The 24,780-nt window shown below is 37.4% G+C and overlaps 1 protein-coding gene across 1 annotated transcript in view; it reads right to left on the reverse strand.

Moving 5' to 3' along the window:
- Positions 1–3,493: 3,493 nt before the first annotated feature.
- kif2c (kinesin family member 2C) overlaps positions 3,494–24,780 on the reverse strand; it is a 44,241-nt gene continuing 22,954 nt past the window's right edge. Inside the window, exons 16-21 of the mRNA XM_079819030.1 lie at positions 23,576–23,686; positions 12,670–12,737; positions 12,470–12,560; positions 11,940–12,014; positions 11,632–11,725; positions 3,494–5,360 (exon numbers count right to left, since the gene is read on the reverse strand). Of these exons, the coding sequence (XP_079675156.1) occupies positions 5,296–5,360; positions 11,632–11,725; positions 11,940–12,014; positions 12,470–12,560; positions 12,670–12,737; positions 23,576–23,686 (504 nt within the window). The 3' untranslated portion in view covers positions 3,494–5,295. The remainder of the gene's footprint in view (positions 5,361–11,631; positions 11,726–11,939; positions 12,015–12,469; positions 12,561–12,669; positions 12,738–23,575; positions 23,687–24,780) is intronic.

The following is a 24,780-nucleotide window of genomic DNA, read 5'->3' on the forward strand; positions in this document are numbered from 1 at the left end:
AAGATGAGTAAATCACTTTTTATATTTTATATATAGGCCTACATTTTTATACATGTTTTTTTTTTTTCTCCAAGTAAAATACACACGGCCTATATCAAATTATAGACTCCGTATGCATGGAAAATATATGCATGGTGTAATATATGGTATGTGTTTATGGAAAGGCTCTTCTCCGCAAGCACCATAACACATTTAGGCTGCCCTGCCACAGGCCTGGCGCTGATGGACACTTTCCCCATCCAGATCCATTCACAGACAATCCAGAGCCGCAGAATGACAGAAGAAAGAAAGGGGTCAGGAGGAAAAGAAAAACAGAGGTTGTTCTGCATGCTCCTCCGATGGGCTCGCTGGGTGGTTTGTCTGTTTATTTAGTCTGTGGAGGTGATGGGAACTGAGCATCGGCCACTGCCAATTTTCTCCACACTGAGAAAATATTCATGTGGACAGCTGGAATCCAGAGCGCGGAGTCAAACAGATTCAGGGCCAACAGATACAAGACTCGGCTCGCATGAAACACATTTCCAAATCGAAAATCCCAGCAAAGGCTCCTTCATCCCTCCGGTCTTCTTTAAAATGCATGGTGGAGGATAACCCAACTGAAGGAACCATGTTTGTAACAAGCCACTGGCCTTTTTTGCTATTCAGGCATGTTTCCGAAGCAAAGCTGGCTACACCCAAAGACTCACAATGCAACACTATTTCAGTCAGCTCAAATCAGTGAAGGATTCAATTATAATCAACGTCTCGGCTCGTTTTTCTGAGGTGAACCTCCAATTCCCTAATCGCGCAAGAGTGCGTCAAATATTAAACCAGACTAAAAAGCTGGGGCGATTCTAGGATTTTCATTTTAGGGGGTGAAACACATGTTAACACTTTAGTTTAGGGTCCAATTCTCACTATTAACTAGCTTACTAGCATGTTTATTATAAAGCAAATATCAATGCCTTATTCTGCATGACCATATTGTGAATTCCTTAATCATACCCAGGATTGAGATCCCAAATGTGAGGGAGATTATTTTGATTTCTATGATCTACATATGTGCATTTTAAGATGTTCTGAAGCGAAAAAAAACATAACAATAGCAGTGGGCAGATATGACTGACATAGTTTCTCCATTTTCGTCAGTGAGGAAAGTAAACATATGGTTTACTGATATTTATGTTTTATGAATCATTTTCGTATACACGTTAATTTACTGAAGGCTACCAGGAGAGCTAGGTAACTAAGTTTATTAAATTAATTCACAATATGCACACTGGGCTAATCGTATCCATACAGGCTGAAAAAGCTGAGCTCTTTTAATTTACTGAAGGATGGAATATAATGTACAATATTTAGACCTACACATTCATTATTAATCTTATGCCTCAAGAAAACGGCTTTGTTAATATTTCTTGTTTGTTAGCCTGCATTATGAATCACATTACATAGGCCTATTTTCAATTCAAAATGGCGGAATTGGACAAAAGTTTACTAATTTGCCTGAATATTTTTGTCATTATTTGTTTAATATTTCTGATTTAAAGAAGCTGCTGTCAAATATGAAATGTTTATTTAGCTATTTCTTGTTACAGTTCATGTTTAGCTACACATATCTTGCACTTCACGTCGAGGTCGAGTCGCGCTGCTCAAATTGGCGCTCAGCAGCTTCCGTCTGAACCTAGAGCCCGCCTACTCTGATTTGATTGGTTCTCTCAATTATTTTGACATTGACGAGCGGTAACAGACCAATGAGAGCTCAGATGAACGCACACACCTCTGCTTCTGACTCGTTCTGCTCGACGCCGCTGCGGATTGAAGAACATGCCGATTAAAAACCTCCCGCCTGTTTAATATGTTTTAAAAGTTTATTTTTAAAGCCCCCCTAAAAAGGACATAGTGATGCCCATGCTAAAAAGGTTTTAACAAACAGATTTATTCCATAGAAAATATTCCAACCTAATCAGTTCACCACAATATGGACTATGGGCACTTTTATGTTCTTTGGTCATATTTTTAAAAATACATATTTTGGACATACAAATTCCTCTTTCTTTGTCAAACAATAAAACCACCTTATATGTTTTTACTACCTTTCAATTATGATTTTTTTTCATACTTTTCATCGTCAAACTCACGGTTATCTCCTTGTCGCACACCCAGACCTTTTAATTTCAACAGTGTTAAAAATAGGCTATGTTTAATTAAAATTAATTTTACAGTTTAAAAATATGACTTATCTCGTAACTATTAATGCACCTGAATTAAGCACTAGTAAAATAATTAGAATACATTATAATATTTAATGTGAGACCACGATCAATATTACTTTTTATACAAAATATAGCATTTCCACCACAACACTGCAAAAGTTCCTCTAAATAGTTTGTGTGAAAGATTGTTTAGGTGGTTTTAGTGGAAATATTCAGTGACATCAGAGCACATGTTGGGAATTTAAATGTTCATAAACAACAAATTAAGAAAAATCAAGGTAAATATTGCTTGAACAGTTAACCCCTTAACTGTCATGAAACAGTCATGAAACTGCACTATCCAAACTTAAAGGGCTGTAATTCAAGAATGTTTAGGAAAGTTTGGTCTTGTTTTAGACAAAAAACACTCGTCAGATTATTGCTGAAGTGAAAGCCATTCAAAAGATGAAAGTATACCAAAAGGTTATGGGAGTTTAAATTTACTGTAAATGAAAAATACCGTACTAAATATTATTTTTTACAATAAAATGACTATAAAATCAAAGCCACATGTCTAACCAAGTTGTGTTCCAAATTTGAAGTTGATATCACAAAAATTGAAGTTCCCATGAGATTTTGTTTATAGGCGCTGTACCAAAAATAGCCACATCCACATTTTTTTTAATGCATTTTCCAGTAACAAATTGCAAAATTTCTGTCCAAATATCACTTCCATCACAAAACAGTCACTTTGAGACTCAGACCTTTCTGACGATGTGTGTTTTGTCAAGATTAGAAAAGATTTTAGAAAAAAGGCTGGGTTAAAAACAACCCAAGTTGGGTTGAAAATGGACTAACCCAGTGAATGGTTTGTTTTAACCCACTGAATGGGTTAAATGTTTGCTTAAAACAACCCAATTGCTGGGTCAGTCCATTTTCAACCCAACTTGGGTTGTTTTTAACCAGCATTTTTTAGAGTGTAGTTAAAATACATTTGTAATATGAAACATGACACCGCCCACTAGAAGAATTTAGAGTAGCGTTTAGATGGCATCACAACGTCTGATGAATTTTCAGTTCATAAGCTTTCGAATGATGCCCAATTCAAATTGATAATTACTCAAATATAACGGAAAAAAAGCAGCAACAGTTCTATTTATTCTACGTCATTTCTAAACATGCTGTACCTTCAAGGGTGTTTTTAAAAAGCTAAAAAATTAAGTTAAGAGTATTTTGCATGCATGAAATGCTAAGTATTAATTCAAAGCGAATCAGTGAAGCTACCTTCCATTTTTTTTTCACAAAAAAACTACAGAAATGTCATTTCCACCACAGAGGGCAGTGTTTATTATTACAAAGTACAATTGACATGGATTGCGAGTAGATGTGTAATAATTTTTATATTACAATACTTTTATTATTTATCTACCGTTTCTCTACATTCATGTTAATTCTGTCATTTCCATCAACACACATTTAAAAAAAACTCTATAAAGTATGACTAATAAAGTTGGTCCTCTTACAGACCTTAAAACTAGACAAGTTATTTAAACGTATGATACGGTTACATGACTTTTAAAAACTTCACATGGCTAAAAGTGCCCCCAGAACACATTCAGAACAAATACTTTTGACATTGTTGAAACTCGTTTCACACATAACCAGTGTTGGGGAAACGCATTATAAGTAACTTGAGTTACGTAATAATATTACTTTTTCCAAGTAACTAGTAAAGTAACGCATTACTTTTAAAATTTACAACAAAATATCTGAGTTACTTTTTCACATCAATTTGACTGACAGCTCTCCTGCCCCCATTTTGAGAAAAATAAGTGCAGAGGTGTGTGTGTCTGTGTGTAAACATGATGGTTATTGTAGTTCCAGACTAAATGTGAGCATTTATTTATCTCTCTTGCACAATAAAGATTCTGTACTCCTCAAAATGAATAAAATCAGTCAAATGCAAAATCAGAGCAAACCTCCAATAATTAAATGTTAAATAAAACAATTTTTTTTATCTATAATCTACCTTTATATTTAATTTACCAATATCTTGCTGCTGACCTTTGATGATGAAAATTGCTTTTATTGGTAAAACTTTTTTCTCCTGTATCTATTCTCCCATTATCCAGAGCTGCGCCCTCTACTGTTCATGAGGGAATCTGCATTTTTACCTCAGTCTGGGGCTTATTATTCAATTTTGGTATGAAGAGGTCTTTACCTTTGCACAAAAATATAACTTTTGTTATAAACAAAAACAAGCCCAGCCCAGGTGAGAAAAAGTAGCGCAAAAGTAACGTAACGCATTACTTTTCTTAAAAAGTAACTAAGTAACTCAATTAGTTACTTTTTAAGGGAGTAACGCAATATTGTAATGCATTACTTTTCAAAGTAACTTTCCCCAACACTGCACATAACTAAAGAAAGCTGGACACTGATCCATCATACACCGATTAGATTTAGAGAATGACAATCATTTATTAAGCAAGCATTAAACGTGTGTAGTGCTAGCACAAGATGCATATTGAATTGAGCATTTGTGTGCAATATATGCAGCACAGCTATATGCATTTATAGAGTATGGGGTAAATGGTTCTGGAGGGGGTGGGAAATGCCACCCAAAGAGCTCAGAGGAAGCTGTTGAGCTTCTAGGCCTCACACGGAGATGTAGGGCCACCCACTCTCTGGCCCATTTTTGTTTATTTTCATCCTTTGAGGTAAACTGTTCAGTGTGAGCTGTTTATTAGGCCTTTGATTTGTCATGTGTCAGCTTGTGCTTGCAGGGCAAGTGTATACACTGTTTTTGACTTGTATATAGTGGCGGTTTGGAGGTCAAGGATGGGGGTGGTTTTGGTGATCAGGAAAAAAAAAAAAAAGCAGTTGAGGTGAAAAGCAAGAATCCAAAACGCACAAATTAAAGCACACGATTGCTTTGAATAACTAAGACAGCATTCAAAATGGGATTTACAAAAGATCCAAGACGAGGGAACCTTTATTCAGAACACAAAAACATACACAAACACTTAATAGATCTCCGATAGCAGATAAGAGTATTAAAAGCACACATTGAAATTGTAAGGAGTTTTCTTTGCAGTCGTTCGCAGCTGCATCTCATCCTAGATTAGTTTGGTGACATCCTGACCCTCTGTTCTGCATCGATGGCTGATTTCACAGCTTGGTAAGAATCTACAAGGAGAAAAAACATTTCAGTGCTGTAATTATATCCGTTACATATCCTGTGCACTGGAGCAGAACACTCCAGACTCATCAAACCTTCATGTGCACTTACGTTCAAAAGTTGGGATGGTATTTTTCTTTAATTAAGAATTTAACACTTAGTTCCTTCTTATATGTAAACATTTATAAGGAAAAAAAGCTCTTAAAAAAAAAAAAGCAGTTTTTAACATTGAGAAGTTTTTCGAGCAGCATATTAGCATCAGCATATTCCTGAAAGATCATGGAACATTAAAGACTGGAATAATGTCTGATGAAAATTCAGCTTTGCCATCATAAGAATAAACAAAAAAAAAAAAAAGAAAACAGTTGGAACAACATTACACAATATTTCTGTTTTTACTGCATTTAAGAATAAATTAAGCCTTTGTTGGGGCTGCACGATAATGACAACAACAACAAAAAAATCTTAATTGTCGATTATTCCTTTGGATTTGTAATTATTCATTATGATTATATCAGGGTTCCTACACAATTTTCATTTCAAAATTCCATACTTTTCCAGACTTGAATTTCCAGACTTCCTACAGATTTTTCCGACCATATTTAACTTGTTCTGATAAAATGTTTTCAAATTCAACTGCTAACAAGTGTTACATTCTAAAGATTTAGTATTGGCGGTTTTGCCTTTGATTAGGATAGGAAAGTAGCTAGACAGGAAGTAAGGAGGGAGAGAGAAGGGGGCGGGATTGGGAAAAGTCCATGAGGCAGGACTCGAACTCGGGTCTCCAGAAGCACAACAGCTCTACATGGCGAAGCACTTACCCACAATGCCATCGACACCGACAAGTATGTTACACTCTGAGTCAAAACCTCTATGTAGGCTATCTAATATTTAGAAATCCTATATTAAAATTGTGCCTTTTGTGACCTTAACGATCAAAATGCTAAATCAGTCACAATTTTTTTTAAAGGGTTACTAATTTAACCAAAAATTAAATTTCTATCATAATTTACTTAACCTCATATCATTCTAAACTAATAAGACTTTTGTTAATCTTGGACACATGAAGATATTTGAAAATGAAAATGTCCTAATCATTTACTCAAGTGCCACCAACTCAGTTGGTTGCTTAAAACCCTAATTTATCTTTCACTGAAGAAAGTCAGTCATGGATATCTTGGATGGCATTGAGGTGAGTAAATGATTAGGACATTTTCATTTTGGGGTGAACAAGTCCTTTAATAAAGGGACCGAAATCTCTCTTTTTTAAAAATATTAAAAATTTTATTATAATAAAGTGTTATGGTTTTGAAAGACATGGGGGTAAATAAATGACAACTTTTCATTTTGGGTGTACTATTCCTTTAAGAACTCCACTATCAACTCTGTAGTTTGATAAAGCAAGTTGGGTTTGAGGATAAAACAGTGCTGTGTTAACCACTGTTGAACACACACGTCTGACCTTTACTGCCATAGCTAGGCTACAAGTTTTTCATTCATTGAAAAAAAAGATTGTGTATATATTTATTATATACATTTAGAAATTCTTAATTTTATATTTAGAAAATGAAATCGGGACAATAGTCTGGAAACAAATATTTTTCCATACTCAGATTTATTTTTTCCATACTTTTCCAAACCCCGTAGGAACCCTGATTGAATGATTTGAATAGCGTAATACCATTGTTTGAAGGAACGGCATGCTATATTTTAATATGAAAATAAGCTGAACACATTCTTCCTGAAAAACGTATTACTTTTCTATAGCATAGTGTGAGTGACACGCGTCAAAATCTCAAGACCACGCCCACCAGGGGGGTGTAGAGCTGGATGGTGGGATTGGTGGAAATCAAACAATCAATCAAACTGTCTCCATTGACTTTGTATTGCATGAAGCGATCTTGTCATTTTTTACTTATAACAAAAAACAGAACAATGTCTAAAAGCTGATATGTGACAGTGTACAGCAAACAAGCTAAAGAAAAACAAAAACCCAGAAGTTTTTATAAGCTGTAGACCCAAAAAATTAGTTTAAGGACACAAAAGTGGATACAGGTAATTGAGACAGAGCTCGACACGTTATATTACACTGAGAACTACACACACTAGAGGGAAACGTCATCAGAGACAGGAAATATCATAAACTGACATTTGGATATTTGACTCAGTGACATGTTTACTGCACACACAGACACACACTGAGACACACTGAGTGTCCGTCATCCATTCTCCCTGCTGATGCTTCACATCATTGCCTGGATCCACTCGTCTCCTTAAACGAATTTGGGTCGACAGCTTATAAAAACGTAGTTCTGTGTTTTTTTTAAGCTTGTTTGCTGTACACCCAGCTTTTAGACATTGTTCAGTTTTTTTTATTGTGTGAAGCGCTTGCCTTGTCATTTCTGGTTATAACTTCATTTATAACCAAATTAATCATAATTGTCGATGATCCCTTGAAATTGTAATTATTAATTATGATTATATCAATTTACATTGAATGATGATGGCTTAATACCATTGTTAAGGAACTGCATGCTATATTTTTATATGAAAATAAGGTGAAAACGTTGTGCTATAGAAAAGCAATGCGTTTTTCAGGAAGAGAGACAGAGCGACACTAGGGCTGGGCAAAAAAAAAAAAACATTGATTAATCGTTTTTTAAAATGTGGTCAATTAAAAATCGTTTCCAAAGGCCACAAATCGATTTTCTCTTCATATTTATTTCTGCAAACATTGAACATAAGATTAACATAAATTTAATTACTAGTCTTCTCCACTAGATGTCAGCCTCTTATTTGCCTTGCAAGATGTTACAAAGGAGCGAGAGGCGAGCCCGTCTTGTTCATTCAGTGTTTAAATGACGGCTTCAAGTGCTGACGTTTGTCTATGGGTGTGAAGCGCCTCCTGGTTATAATTTTATTTATAACAAAAAACTGAACAATGTCTAAAAGCTGCTATATGGCAGGGTGTACAGCAAACAAGCTAGAAAACCCCCACAGAAATACGTTTTTTATAAGCTGTCGACCCCCCCCAAAAAAAGAAAGAAACGATAAAAAAATAAAAAAAAGTGCATGGCATTGTTATATTAAAACTTTTTTTGTAATTGCGCCTTTGAACGATTACATAATTGTGGCATCTGTAATTGTAATCATGATTAGAAATTTGATTAAAATTGTGCAGCCCTAAGCCTTGGTTAGCATAAGAGACTTTCAAGAACATTAACAACCTCAAACCTTTGAATGGAAGAGCATGGCTGCATCTGAAATCATGCCTCCCTACTACAGGAAGCGAAAAACAGTGTGACAAAAGTAATATGTCCGAATTCAGTGCTCATAAAAGAGTAGGAAAAGTCCCAGATGACCTAGATCTTCCGGCGAGATTCTGAAGAGTGCATACAATGGACACTTAACTATCCCATGAGGCCACGAGATATTTATGAATATCAGTGAAGCGTCATAACTGACACTGGTAAACCACATGGCGAACATAGTATGTCCAGACTACATTCATACTACACTAGGGAAGAGATTTAAATATAAAACTGCTTATTTTTATTAAACCGTGTTTGTCTGTCCTCAAATGAATTCAATTATAACTCAAATTTTCCTAAAGATATTGCTGTAAACTATAGTGAGCCCTTACTCACACATTACTATAATATTAAAGGACAGAGCCCAAACTATTAGCCTAAATTCAGTTGATATTTATTTTTAGATATAATAATCAACACTCAAATAACACATTGTGTGCAAACATGTAAACTTCACACAAGGCAGTTTTTGCATTCACTTCTAAAACGAATTATAAATAGTTTTTCTCCAATTCGTTGTTGAAATATAATCATTTATACACAGTGGCTGTCATTTTCATGATTTATTTAAACTAGGGCTGTCAAAAGATTAATCGCATCCAAAATAAAAGTTTGTGTTTACATAATATTTGTGTGTACTCTGTTAATTATTATATATATATATATATATATATATATATATATATATATATATATATATATATATATATATATATATATATATATATATATAAAAATAATAATTAACAGAGTACACACAAATATTATGTAAACACAAACTTTTATTTTGGATGCGATTAATCTTTTGACAGCCCTAGTTTAAATAATGCACATTATATGCACATTCATGTATATATTTAAGAATATTTGCATGTATATACATTTATATAATCTATAATATATATATCAATATAAATGTTTTATATATAAAAATATTTTTTCTTAAATATATACATGCGTGTGTGTATTTATATATAAACAATAATTAACAGAGTACACACACATATATTATTTATATATAAATACACACAAGCATGTATATTTAAGAAAAAAATATTTTTAGATATAAAACATTTATATTTATATATATTATAGATTATATAAATGTATATACAGTATATACATGCAAATATTTCTTAAATATATACATGAATGTGTATTTATATATAAATAATAATTAACAGAGTACACATATATTATGCAAACACAAACTTTTATTTTGGATGCGATTAATCTTTTGACAGCCCTAATTTAAACACAATAATAACCCAGACATCAGTAACAGGTTCAGTAGAATATAAATGAATGTAACGGCTAATATAGGTCATATTAAGTGAAAGAGTTGATTGCTGTGGACACTGAATTTCTTCTGAGGTAAATGTGATGCTCATTGTTCTCAAGCTGTTTTATTGACGTCTTTCACCATTGAGACACTGAGCGATTACACCACATATAATGCGTTTCAGTGAGTTGTGATGCATCCTCAACATACCTTCAGATGTTCATTCATGTTTATTCTTTGACAATGACGAGATCACGTTCACTCACATATACAGTGATCAGTCACGCTACATTAAAGAGCAAAATGGCATTTATCATTTGAATTTCGTGATGAAATTGACAAAATACTTAATATGTTCAAGTGGGAACTTGGATTGAAGTGTGATCCGCGCCTAAAACAAGCGACTGTCATCTGTTAAAGATTGCATTCGGTACACACGTGCACCGTACTAGAAGCCCTGTACCTAAACGGTTCGGTACAAATACGTGTACCGTTACACCCCTTATACTACACAAATTCATACTATATAGAATGTGTTTTTTTTAGTGGTCATTACTAGGGATGCCACAATTCTCAATATAATATTGAACCGTTCGGTACGGCATTCAAGGTTCAATACGCGCTTGTGAATTGCGTATTACATTTAATTAATTATTTTTCTACAAATTCTATAATTTGCCTCCATCCCAATATACTGAACAGCGCGGCATACATTCACATCACAGGTTAGTGATAGAGTTATACTCACAGAACACTATAGTTATTCACAATCACCAAAGTTCATTATTTGCATGCGTTTTAAAGGCTTCATTCGCGTGCATATGCACTGTTTTAACATGAGCTTTTCCGAACGTGCACACTAAACGCCTGTCAAACACATGATTACTGGACTAAATAGTCGTCTTACTGCACTAATACACACAAGATTAACATAAACACAGTCGGTTATGTCTAAAGTGGAAGTAAAATCGGTGTGTGTGTGTATTAGATGCGTGCAAGTCTTTAATTGACAGCGGCGCAGCCTGAACATGCCGTCCTTAAAGGGACAGTTCACCTCTGAAATTGTCATTTACTAATCTAATATTGTTCCAAACCTGTATTCATTTCTCGATGACAGAATTTTCATTTTTGAGTGAACTCTTTAATGTTAATACAACAAAAGACAGAAAATCACTCGCTGCTCTTGACTGAAAAACTTTAACACAGTAGCTTTAATAAGAATCAATGTATATTTTATAGTGAAGTCTGTTTTATTTTTACATTTATTCATTCAATTTCATACTTAAATGCTGCTGTACAACTCTGAGCTGCCAGTGTAAATCTTTATATATATTTATTTTATATTATACAATACACTAGGAATGTGTACAAGGTTTTTTTTTAAAGTAAAGTTTTAAGTTTAAGTAAGGTTTTTCAATTCTTTTAAGTAAAATAAAGAAAGAGTATTGCAAAATAGACTTTCCTCCTTAACATCTTTCTGTTCCTGTCGCTTAAGAACAGAATAACAAAAAAACTGATGTGATAAGCCATCAGAACCGAACCGTGGTTAAAAACCAAGGTATGTCTTGAACCGTGGACTAACTGTATTGTTGCATCCCTAGTCATTACTCTTTTGAACAGGTACTTATGTTGAATATGCGATTTCAGACGCAGCCCATGTTTTCTGTTTGGATTAAAATTAAATACCTTGCAGTTTCCTCATGAATGCATCAATCTCTGGCAAATTTGCTACAACATCAAATGAGGGATGTTCCATGGATTTGGCAATCTCACTGCACCCCTGGAAAAGGAATGAGAAACAGAAATGACTCAACACAGGTCTCAGAGAAGTCATGCCTGAAGAAATGCATTCAGGGGTAAACAAACAGCAAAGGGGCGTTTTGTAATCTCATTGCTATGGGGAGTTTTGGAACTTGTGATAGTGAGGTTTAAAGCAAAGCCGCCCACTCAGAACAGGTGTGTTTGCACAATAGACATCAGAAAAAGCTTCAAACCTTTAAATCTTCATAAAACCTCTCCTCCATCTCAGACACTTGTGATATAGCGTCAAACGCTGGGACAACAGACTCCTGGAAAATACGTACATTTTGGGGGTTGTGAGTAATTTGTTGTTTCACATTTTTATAAATCAAACGTGCATGTGACAGGCTATACTTATTTTCTAAACGCATCTTATGAATGATTCATCCATGCATACGTTTAAGTTTTGACCTTGCAACATTTCAAATGATTAAGACATCATCTCTGATGACGTATGGCAAACTTCAGTCAATTAGTAATTCTCTGCCACTTTCAAAACTGATGTTCTAATTTTACATTTTCCCCCTTTTCGATAATCTCCTTCACTCAGGAGTACGTCACAAAATGGAAGATCTGTCGTGACTTCCATCCAGTGTTCAGTGACTTAACATTCAAATAAAAGCTCCATTCAACCACTTATAAAAAGAAAAACATCAACTTCAATAAGAGTTGTAGATGAAAGTCCTGCTGCTTGTATTTAATATGCAAGGCTTGATTCGCTCACCTCCTCTGAAGAGTCTCCCTCCTCAGAAAGCTCTAGGTGTGTACCATTCTCCACTGAAGCGCCCTTGGACATGCCATTCAATTCCTTTACCCTGTCAGAAACACACAAAGCTGACTGTAATGCCTAAATTACACCACCAGAGGGCGTCCTCAGTCAACCAGAAGCAGCACAAATTCAAATACATGAAGGGGAGAAAGCACCTGTTTGCATAACGTAGTGTATTCAGAGTGTATTCACAGGAGCCCATACCGGGTGAGATCATTGCGATCTAAACGGGAAAAAGGAGATTAACGTTACAATAAATCATTTTAAAAAGGCAAAATGGAACCAAGAAAAAAAAAAGAAAAACAAAAACACCATTACTATCGTTTGGTTTTACGATATCAGTGCCAAACAGATACTTTTAAAATGGTATCAGTGCCTAAACCGATACTTAAAGCCCCAAAACAGGTGGATGACATTAAAGGGTTAGTTCACCCAAAAATGAAAATTCTGTCATTAATTCCTCACCCTCATGTCATTGGACACCCGTAAGACCTCCGTTCATATTCGGAACACAAATGAAGATATTTTAGTGTAAAGCTGATGCTGAGAAAGGCTTCACACAGGCCTCCATTGGCATTCAGTACATTTACACTCACAAGACCCATAAAAGGCTCTAAAAACGTTGTTACAAAGTCTCTCACCACAGTGGCTCTACAATAATCTTACGATGCGACGACAATAGTTTTTGTGCGCAAAAAAAAATAAAAAATAACACCTTTATCCAACTTGTTCTCGACTTCCGTGTATGCCTCCACGACGCATGCGCGAGAATATGACGTAGCGCCGGTGTTCAGGAATCGATGAAATACACACTTAAGCCCCATTTTGAGCACTACGCCGAGACCTAAAGCACGATCAATGTAGAATTCAACAGCTTAGACACGCGCGTCTTCCTCTGCTCGTAAACAAATCGCTTCTGGGTCATATGTCCGAACGCCGGATCTGCGTCATTCTCGCGCATGCGTCGTGGAGGCATACACGGAAGTCGAGAACAAGTTGGATAAAGGTGTTATTTTTTATTTTTTTTTGCGCACAAAAACTATTGTCGTCGCATCGTAAGATTATTGTAGAGCCACTGTGGTGAGATAGACTTTGTAACGACGTTTTAAGTGCCTTTCATGGATCTTGGAAGTGTCAATGTACTGAATGCCAATGGAGGCCTGATTGAAGCCTTTCTCAGCCATCAGCTTTCAACTAAAATATCTCCATTTGTGTTCCGAATATGAACGGAGGTCTTACGGGTGTCCAATGACATGAGGGTGAGTAATTAATGACAGAATTTTCATTTTTGGGTGAACTAACCCTTTAAAGAATGGCTTTTTATTGAATTTATAAAAAGTTTAAAGTACACTTCAATATATAAATAGGTTTTACTGTGAATTTAAGTAAATTGTGTTATGTATCCAAGCCACCTAATCCAACTACAATAGGCTTAATTTAACAATCAATAACAGTTACATTAATAACAGCAAAGTAGTCGGTATTCTTGGTACAAACCAGCTTCAGCATTATTTTGCAGAAATATGACCATATTCTAAACAGACCTAAACTGCATTTCGTTGCCTTGTACTTGTGTAATGACAATAAAGTTGAATCTAATCTAATCTAATATTCTCTGGCTAAATATTTTAGAATACATTGCCTTGTTTCCATGGCGACGCGTCTTCTCACACAGCAGCCACAATAGTGCTGTATGACAGATGTATCAGTTTTATTTCGTTTTTTTTTATTCAAAATATATTCACAAACTTGTTAACCATGTCATGAACTATTATTCAGATTTTCAAATATGTCTTGTCATTTAAAACCCTTTATAATCATGTTAGTTGATCTATAATGCGCGACTCAGAATCAGATCTGGTGGATTTACATTACTTCAAATCATCCTCGTCTCCCGAAATACATGAAAGTAAGTGACCGCTGAACTGGGAGAAGAATAGAGTAAACTATATAATGTGTATCTGATATGAATAAAACACGTAGTCAAATTATAACGGTCTGAAAGGATTGTTATTGCCGCTTCCATAGTAGTGTTGTTTTTGGCGGCCTGTTTTAATTTTAGTCTTAGTCTGTGCCAAGCTGTCATTTTAGTTTTTATTAGTTTTAGTCATACTCTTTTTAGTCTAGTCAAGTTTAGTCGACTAAAAGTCTGAACATTTGTGTCTTATTTTAGTCAGAATTATCTATGACCAGTTTTCATTGACTAAAACGACTAAAATGTCATCAGTTTTCGTTGACTAAAACTAGACGAAAATAATGATATTTTAGTCGTTTTAGTCAATGAAAATTGTATTTTAGTCTCTTTTTAGTAATGCAATTCTATTTAACCCAGTCAATATAATATAATTACGTATTATAGACAAAACCAAAATCTTATTTTAGCCAAACCCATTTCAAACAATGTTATCTTATTATAAGACGCTCTGATTTGAAGTAACAACATTTATTTTACCTGTAAGTGCAGAAAATGTTTGTCTTTTATTTTGTATTTTGAGTAGGTGTTTCCGGGTAGTTGGTCACGTGTGTAGGTGGGTATTTACCTGAGAGTGTTTCCTGCATTTGATTTAGACCGTGTAGATAGGGGGTGGGCAGGGAGGAATGCTCACTTTTGTTGACCGTTTGTAACGTTTACTATTAACTGCCTCATGCCAATAAAACGTTCCTGTTACATGTTTTAAAAGGCATGTAAACGCGTCATGAATCTTTCCTGCTGCTTAGCCTCTCAGCGGCTGTAGGTGGCCGCTTCATTAGTCAACAAAATATGCACGCTATCCTGGGATTATGGACGCGAGCGGTATCTGCACAGACACATCATGTTGTCGCGGACCCGCATCGTGAAGTGGATCAAAGGACACGACACGCATGAAACGGCAGAAGAGGTATGTCAGCGATATAAATAGACATGAGTGCATCGCTGTTGTGGAAGACGCTGTTATTGCCGTTGCGTTGAATGGAACGCAGTTTGTGTTGCTCTTGCGTATGGATAGGCTCTCTTGCCGCCTCACTACGCTCATTCATTCATTGTTTGGCTCTGTGCGCGCTAAATACGGCGCTGTTTGGAATTGAGTCACTTGTCTGGTGCGTTGGAGAATGAACTCTGAGGATATGGAGCACGCTGCTGATAGTGGCAAACGGGAGCTTAAGCCCACGGCAAAAGCCTTGGTGGCTAAAATTGAAGCCTTGCAAAAGGACCGCAAGAGTAAAGTGAATAAAGTGAAGAATGTGATTGCGTCAATGAAAGGGTTGATGAAATGTGATGACAACGTCTCACAAGTGTGCTCAATGCTGAAAATGGTACAATTGCTGATGGCTGACGCATCTGTGCTACATAAAAATATACTGCCTTTACTACCTCCAGAGGAACAAACCAAACAAAATGAATGGTTTGACTCCATTTCTAAACATTACAATGGCTTTGTAGAAGATGTGAAACTATGGATGACTGAAACCGGGAAATCACTTTCTGATATTCAGGAACCCAGGATTGTGGAAGTGGATGCAACAACTCAAGGGATTCGTCCATCTGGTATTTCCCCCTCTGTTGAAGTTGTGTCTACAACACATGATACTCAGCTCTCTAATGCACATCTACATGCTGGAATGGATTCTGGGGATGAAATTCAACCAATGGATAGTGTTTCAAATATAAGCAGCAAAAGATCTACTAGAGTGACATCTCATGGATCTCGATTCAGTCGATCTTCCATTTCTTCCACTCGTCTGAAGGCTGAGGCAGATGTGGCTGCTTTATTGGCCTCTCAACAAATGCTGCAAAAGAAACACGAATTAGAGGAACAGGAGGAACAATTGAGGCGGAAGAGGGAAAAACTCAACTTGGAAACCAAATTAGCAGAATCAATGGCCAGGGTAAAGGTGTATCAAGATGTTCATTCAGAATCTCATATCTCTGTTAATAGAATCGTATCTAAGCATCTTCGCTCTGATGTGGAACCATTTGTTCCTTCGGCTAGTGTGCCAGTGGCATCAGAGTTCTTGCCTGCAACTTGTACATCACAAATCGATAACGCACAAGGGATTTCAAGTTATTCTCAACCCCAGTCAGTACAACAACAACCATCAACAAGATCCAAAATGAAACCTCTACAGTCTGCATTGCCATCATTTGATAATCAGAATGGATATGCTCCTGGATCAAGTTTTCAAAATGATGTGAGCCACCCAAGCATGCTTCAGCTCATTGGTAAGCAAAATGATATTGCTACTTTATTGGTTAAGCAGCATAAATTGTCTTCACTTCCACCCAGAGAAATTTCGCACTTTGATGGAGATCCATTGCGCTTTCATGAGTTCATGCGCTCATTTGAGGAGGTGGTGGAAAAGAAAGCAGACAGCCCAGGGGATTGTCTGCACTTCCTGGAGCAATATACACGAGGACAGCCGAAAGAGCTTGTTAGAAGTTGCCAGCACATGAACCCTTCACAAGGTTACCCAAGGGCTAAGGCTTTGCTTAAGGAGAACTTTGGCAATGAGGTAAAAATATCTGCTTCATATATGGAAAAGGCTCTTTCTTGGAAAGTTATAAAATCTGAAGACGCTAAGGCTTTACAAGAGTATGGTCTTTTCCTAAGGAGCTGTTGTAACGCTATGCAAAACATTCACTATATGCATGAGCTGAACCTCACTACTAACATGCAAGTTATCCTCTCAAAGCTTCCTTATAAACTTAAAGACAAATGGAGAGTCGTTGCATATGAGTTAAAAGAACGACGCCATAATCAGTCCACCTTTCCTGATATTGTGGACTTCATTGAGAGACAAGTAAAAATTCTCTCTGATCCTGTGTTTGGAAATATTCAGGATGCATCACCTGTTGGAGGTAGGAAGATGAATACCAGAATAATTCCGCCAAAAGCCAGAAGCAGCTTTGCTACTACTATCACTGCTATGCCGGAAATAAAAGAACACATTAAGATATCAACCAACAGAATCTGCCTCTTCTGTGGTGGTGAGCACCAGCTGGATGTTTGTAATCAACTTACCAGAAAAAGTCATAGAGAAAAGATGAATTTCTTGATGACGAGAGGAATTTGCTTTGGTTGCCTGCATACAGGACACATCAGCAGGGACTGTAAAAGGAGAAGTATATGTAGCATATGTGGTCTTAAACACCCAAGTCTTCTTCACATTTATCTTCATGAGAAGGAAGACACTTCAAACAAGAAGAAAGTCGAATTCAAGCCAGCCGTAGACAGTGCCATGGTCTCTCTGCAGACCAGTGGTCTTACTGGGGCTGGTACAGACACCTGTGCTTTATCTATCGTTCCAGTGTGCGTCAAATCGAAGAATGGAAACAGTGTGGTGATGACGTACGCTTTTCTTGATTCAGGAAGTTCTGCTTCTTTCTGTACGGAAAGTTTGATGAACAAACTCAACCTCCCTGGGAAGCGAGTTAATATTCTTCTCAGAACGATGAGTCAAGACAAATCCGTTGCTAGTTACGTTCTGAAAGACCTGGAGGTTTCTGGGTTGAATCAAGAATATTACTGTGCGTTGCCTGAAGTTTACACACAAAAGACCATGCCTGTGACCACAGCAAACATTGCCTCACAGAAAGATCTTGAATGTTGGCCTCATTTGAGTCATATCTGCTTACCTGCGATTAATGCAGGTATTGAGCTTTTGATTGGAGCTAATGTTCCAGTAGCATTGGAGCCTTGGGAGATTATACGTAGTCAGGGTAACGGCCCGTTTGCTATAAGAACTATGTTTGGATGGACCGTTAATGGACCACTGAAAGGTGTGGGCTTGAATAGAGAGGATGCTGCTGCCCAACTTCCTGTGACTGTAAATAGGATTACAGTAATGAAGTTGGAAGAGTTGTGGAAGCAGCAGTTTAAGGCTGATTTTCCGGAGACTGTTCACGAAGAGTTGACAGGAATGTCGAAGGAGGATACGCAGTTTCTGGATTTTGTGTCCCATTCAGCAAGACTGAAAAATGGTCATTATTACATCGGTCTACCATTCAGAAATGCTGAAGTGGTCATGCCAATGAACAGGAGAATTGCAGAACAACGAGCTTTAACTCTTCAAAAAAGGTTTAAAGCAAATTCTTCCTTTCACGCAGATTACACCACCTTTATGGAGGACGTCATCCATAAGGGTTATGCAGAAAAGGTACCTGTGGCCGAACTGAAGAGATGTGATGGACGTTTGTGGTATATACCCCATCATGGTGTATACCATGCCAAAAAACACAGGATCAGGGTTGTGTTCGATTGTGGAGCCTCTTATCAGGGTACATCACTGAATAGTAAGCTTCTGCAAGGTCCCGACTTAACCAGTGCATTGGTGAGCGTGCTTGTACGATTTAGACTGGAATCTGTTGCCCTGATGGCTGACATTGAATCCATGTTCCATCAAATACGAGTTCACCCAGAAGACTGCGATCTCTTGAGATTCCTGTGGTGGCCTGAAGGTAATGTGAATGGTAATCCAGAGGAATATAGAATGGTGGTTCATTTATTTGGAGCTACATCATCACCGAGTTGCTCAAGTTTTGCATTGAGGAAATGTGCAATGGATCAAAAGGATCTATTTGACTCCAAGACACTGGATGTTGTTTTTAATAACTTCTATGTGGATGACTGCCTTGTATCCGTACCTTCTGAATTAGATGCTGTGAAATTGTACAAGGATCTCACTATTATGTGTGCCAAAGGAGGATTTCATCTAACAAAATGGATGAGTAATAGCCGTGCTGTATTGGGCGCTATACCGGAAAAGGACAGAGAGAAGAAGGTAAAGGATCTGGACTTGGATTATGACACTTTGCCACTTGAAAGGGCATTGGGAGTGCAATGGTGTGCTGAATCAGACGCCTTTAATTTCAAAGTGGTTGTCAAAGATAGACCTCTTACCAGGAGAGGAATTCTCTCAGTGGTCAGCTCCATCTACGACCCTCTGGGGTTCTTATCACCTGTAATTTTGTCGGCCAAGAGGATACTGCAAGATCTGTGCAGAGAGGGAATAGGATGGGACAATGTTATTCCTCCAGTGTATGTTCAACGTTGGATGAACTGGCTGGATGATCTGCATCGCTTGGAGAGTTTTAAGGTCAGAAGATGTTTGAAGCCCGATGGATTTGGAGAAGTTACATCTGCTGAAATGCACCACTTTTCAGATGCAAGCGAGCAAGGATATGGTGTGGTATCCTATCTGCTGCTTCGTAATGACCAACAACTATCCTATTCTACTCTTCTGGTAAGTAAGGCAAGAGTTACACCCTTAAGACCCATTACAATCCCTCGCCTGGAACTTACAGCTGCCACGCTTGCTAGTCGTATCGACCAGATATGGACAAAGGAACTCAAGATGCCCTTTCAGGATTCTGTTTTTTGGACGGATAGCACTTCAGTACTCAAATATCTTCGGAATAAGACCTCAAGATTCAAGTGCTTTGTGGCTAATAGAGTATCCGAAATTTTGAAGGTTTCTGATGTAGCACAGTGGAGGTACGTTAATTCGTCAAGCAATCCAGCAGATCTGGCGTCAAGAGGAGCAAAAGTGGATTCTTTCTTGAAGAGCGAGATGTGGATTTCTGGTCCCCCATTTCTCGTTCGACCAAAAGAAGAGTGGCCAATGGATCCCACCGATAGGGATGTAATACCATCTCATGATCCTGAGATCAAAAGGAGTGCTTTGGTAAACACGGTAGAAGTCAAAGAAGAATCTGACTCCATATCATGCCTCCTCAATTACTTCTCCTCTTGGATTCGACTAAAGAAAGCCGTAGCATGGATCCTTCGTCTAAGAAAGATCTTGATGGACCTTAGCAAGGAAAGGAAACGACTACAGACTGCTCTTGTTTTCTTTAGTGCAGATCCATATCAACAAGGGACGACTATTATTAAGGAAATGCAGAAGTTCAAATCTACTGTGTGTAAGGACTTGCTTTCTTTGGGAGAACTAGAAAATGCTGAAATGGAAATCATCCAACTTTCACAAAGGAAGAGATTTCCTGAGGAACTGATCAGTCTACGAAAGGATGGAGTAGTCAAGCGAAACAGTCCTCTCTATAGTCTTAATCCAATACTTCAGTCTGATATCATCAGGGTTGGAGGACGCCTTGATAAAGCATTGATTCCTGAAGACTCTAAGCACCCAATCATATTGGCTAAAGACTTGCACATCTCTAGTTTGATTCTGCGTCAAATTCATGAAGAAGTGGGACATGGTGGGCGGAACTACATGTTGGCTACCCTTCGACAGCGATATTGGATCCCTGGAGCGAGCGTGGCCATAAGAAGAGTTTTGTCAAAATGTGTCGTTTGCAGAAGGTTCAATGGAATTGCAGGTCATCAACAGATGGCCGATCTGCCTCTAGATCGAGTTTCACCGGACAAACCACCCTTTACTCATGTCGGAGTGGATTGTTTCGGCCCTTTTGAGGTAAAACGAGGAAGAACCATCTTAAAGCGCTACGGAGTCATCTTCACCTGCTTGGCCATTAGAGCTGTTCATATTGAAATGATTGCATCCCTGGACACAGACTCATTCATTCATGCACTGAGACGTTTTATCGCTCGACGAGGACAAGTGGCTGAAATTCGTTCAGATAACGGAACGAACTTTGTCGGGGCTGAGCGTGAGTTACAAGAGGCGATCCAAAATTGGAACCACAGTCAGATCAATACTGTTCTTCTTCAAAAGAATATAAAATGGACTTTCAATCCTCCTACCGGCTCACACCATGGAGGAATTTGGGAAAGGCTCATCAGATCAATAAAGAAGATACTGAATTCTATCCTTCGAGGGCAAAGTTTGGATGAAGAAGGTCTTCATACATTTTTGTGTGAAGCAGAATCCATACTTAACAACCGACCCATAACCAGATCATCATTTGATCCTAATGATTTGGAGGCGTTAACACCGAATCATCTTCTCCTTCTGAAAACAAAGCTTACCTTACCACCTGGATTGTTTGAGAAGGAAGATTTGTTTGCCCGTCGACGATGGCGTCAAATTCAATATCTGGCTAACTTATTTTGGAAAAGATGGATTGGTGAATATCTACCCCTACTACAGGAACGCCAAAAGTGGATGGTAAAGACACGCAATCTTCAGCTGGGAGATGTCGTACTGGTAGTGGACGATAACGCACCTAGAAGTTCCTGGATCATGGGCAAGATTATTCACACTATAAAGGACAAAAAGGGATTCACACGGCAAGTGAAAATCAAGACCATGAGTACCTGCTTGACCAGACCAATTACTAAATTATGTCGTATTCTTGAAGCCGAGGAATCTAAAGACTAACTATGACTGACATTTGAGAGCTCTCAACTGACCCTTTGACTTGACTTTTGACTTTTACTTGATTGTATTATTGACAATTGACTTTACCGACTTAGACTAGACTTGAACATTAACTTTTACTCCGCTACAAGAATGAACTAAAGGAACGTTTGAGTTTTTTGGACATTCTCACACACACACACATTTTTTTTTTTATTTTTTAAGTGTTTTGTAAAAAAAAAAAAGGGAAAAAAAAAAACCAAGGGTAACAATAATGAATTATGTAATGTGCAAGTTTATATTATCTGTATTTTGACTGTGTTGGTGATTATTACCGTGTTTTTGTGTGTAATAATCAGGGGCTGGAATGTAAGTGCAGAAAATGTTTGTCTTTTATTTTGTATTTTGAGTAGGTGTTTCCGGGTAGTTGGTCACGTGTGTAGGTGGGTATTTACCTGAGAGTGTTTCCTGCATTTGATTTAGACCGTGTAGAGAGGGGGTGGGCAGGGAGGAATGCTCACTTTTGTTGACCGTTTGTAACGTTTACTATTAACTGCCTCATGCCAATAAAACGTTCCTGTTACATGTTTTAAAAGGCATGTAAACGCGTCATGAATCTTTCCTGCTGCTTAGCCTCTCAGCGGCTGTAGGTGGCCGCTTCATTACCAACAAAACATGTTAGAAGTACACACACATACATTTAAATAAAATAAATAAAAACATTGAGATGTCTCTTAAGGTTTGTGGTGTTTTTTCCTGTGATTTTTTTGGCCACATTTCTCCCCATCTTTTTCCACAACACCCGTTTTATTTTCCACTTCAATGTAATACAAGTTTTTCCAAATGTCTTAAGAATAAATGCATATTTAATTTAATAAGAGGAAAATGAAATCCAAATTATTATTCAATTATTTAAATCTGTTTAAAATTAGGCCCACATTATAGTTAAAATGTTTTTCTGTCTTGTATTTTATCTCAAAATAAAGGATGTCATTTTATTCCACATGGAAATGAGTGAATACAGCCTCTTATTCGCTTATGAGGTAATCATAATGCTGCGGTTATTTTAACATATATAATTGCTGCCGTTATAACAGCACATTTCAAATGTTTGTGCTTTTTTCTTTCTTTTTTTTTGAGCGGTGATTAAATATCTTTCTCTTGTAAATACTTGCCAGCATTTCAGTAATACAAGTCTAGATCTTTAAAATGCATCCAAATAACAGCGACGCACAACCGTACGGTGCTCTGCAGGGGCCAAAAAGGATATAAACAGTGAATTCTGAAGCGATATATTATTGAAAACTCAGATGTGGATTCAGACGGCACCACACGACCTTGGTGTTTGTCAAACAGTAAGTTAGGTAACTCGGCCGGAGATTTGTACACGGGTGGTGGGAGAAAAACACTGATATTCTGGATTAAGATGACAATAAAAATCACTGACTTGCCCCTGTAAATGAGGAAAACACCTTACACCGTTTTTATTCGTCATCGTCACATGACCAGCATTTGTGTTGCGTCTAGTCTCGTTTTCGTCACGTGATAAAGGTTCGTTGACGACGATATTTAGTCATACTTTTCGTTGACGAAAGCAACACTATTCCATAGACATCATCAGTGTGTGTTTTTTGCTAGTACATATGTGCATTTAAAATGTCTGGAACCTAAAATAAACATTATGTGGTTGGAAACACTAAATAGTTGTGATTATGTGACGAGCGCTGAGCGCGTTTGTCTCTTGCTCGGCACCAGCCAAAGCACGTTTGAATATAAGGAACCCAACCCTAACCCACTCTCTCTTACCATACAGGTCCTGGAATTTTCTCCAATGAAAGAGTCCCGAAGCACCTGGGTGAGTTTGCTCATCCTGAATGGGATGTGCTCGCTGTTTTGACCCAGAGACCGGATACATTCCTGAGGAGTCAGGTAAGACACACAGAAAAAGTTATTGCTTTAAAATTCTGTACCTGCCAATCACTTGTGTGTTTGTAGAAACGGTTTCTCGCAATATAATAGAGCAGCAAAAATACCAAAAACAAAACCTACAATCAGAAGCCTGTTGCATGAAGATTCAGATCCAGGTGAGTTTAAAATCAGTTTGGGCAAACTCTGCTTTTTCAGGCTTAAAGTGGATTCGTTCTTTTAGCCGTGTTGATCACCATTGTAATTTACGCTACACTTTCGTTCACGGCAGGTGTAATTTTGTGTTAGAGACATAGGGTCTCATTCAGGAAACCTTTACGAAAACTCTCCTCCAGATTCACAAACGCTTCATATAACACAGGTTCAGTAGTGAAATGTGTGTATTAATGAATTCCAAACATTCGTTTATGGGGCGCGCGTGCACGCTCATAATTAGCATAATCCCCACCCATGAGTTACAACTGCAAATGTCGTGTCCAGAATCTTCTGGACTTCCTTCTCAGGTTTGGCTCCAGTATTTTGCATAAATGCGAAAGAGACTAATTGAACATATGCCTAGAAAAAAAATATTAAATGATCATGTGTCCATCAAAGCATTTTAGCCAGCTAATAAACACCTGGTGCTCTTCTGGAAAAGGCCAGCTGGTGGCGCTTGAGTGCCTTGCAAGCTCAGCATTTTTCCAGCTGAGATACTTTGGTTGCTGCTATAGAATATCTATGAAAGTAATGTGTTACTAGCATCTCATTTTTAAGAATATTACTGAATATAAAAATGCAGTAAAAAGCAGTATTAACTTCATTGTTGTTCAGTCGGTGTACTAGTGGGATGATTGGTCGGTGTAGTATTTGTCCCGCCCCTCCTCCACTGTGATTGGACGGCAGTGATTCCGAAAGCAGGTTGGATTGGTTGTCAACTCAAAACCTACTCTTGAGTAGGGATGCACCGAAATGAAAATTCTTGACCAAAACCGAAAACCGAAAAAGAGGAAACCAAGGCCGAAAACCGAAAAACCGAAATAAATTATGCCAATTATTAGTACCATTGCATTTATGGTTATGACTGTTTACTAACTTTACTAAAATCA

The sequence above is a fragment of the Gobio gobio genome, assembly GCF_949357685.1.
Source record: "Gobio gobio genome assembly, chromosome: 6".
Lineage (NCBI taxonomy): Eukaryota > Metazoa > Chordata > Actinopteri > Cypriniformes > Gobionidae > Gobio > Gobio gobio.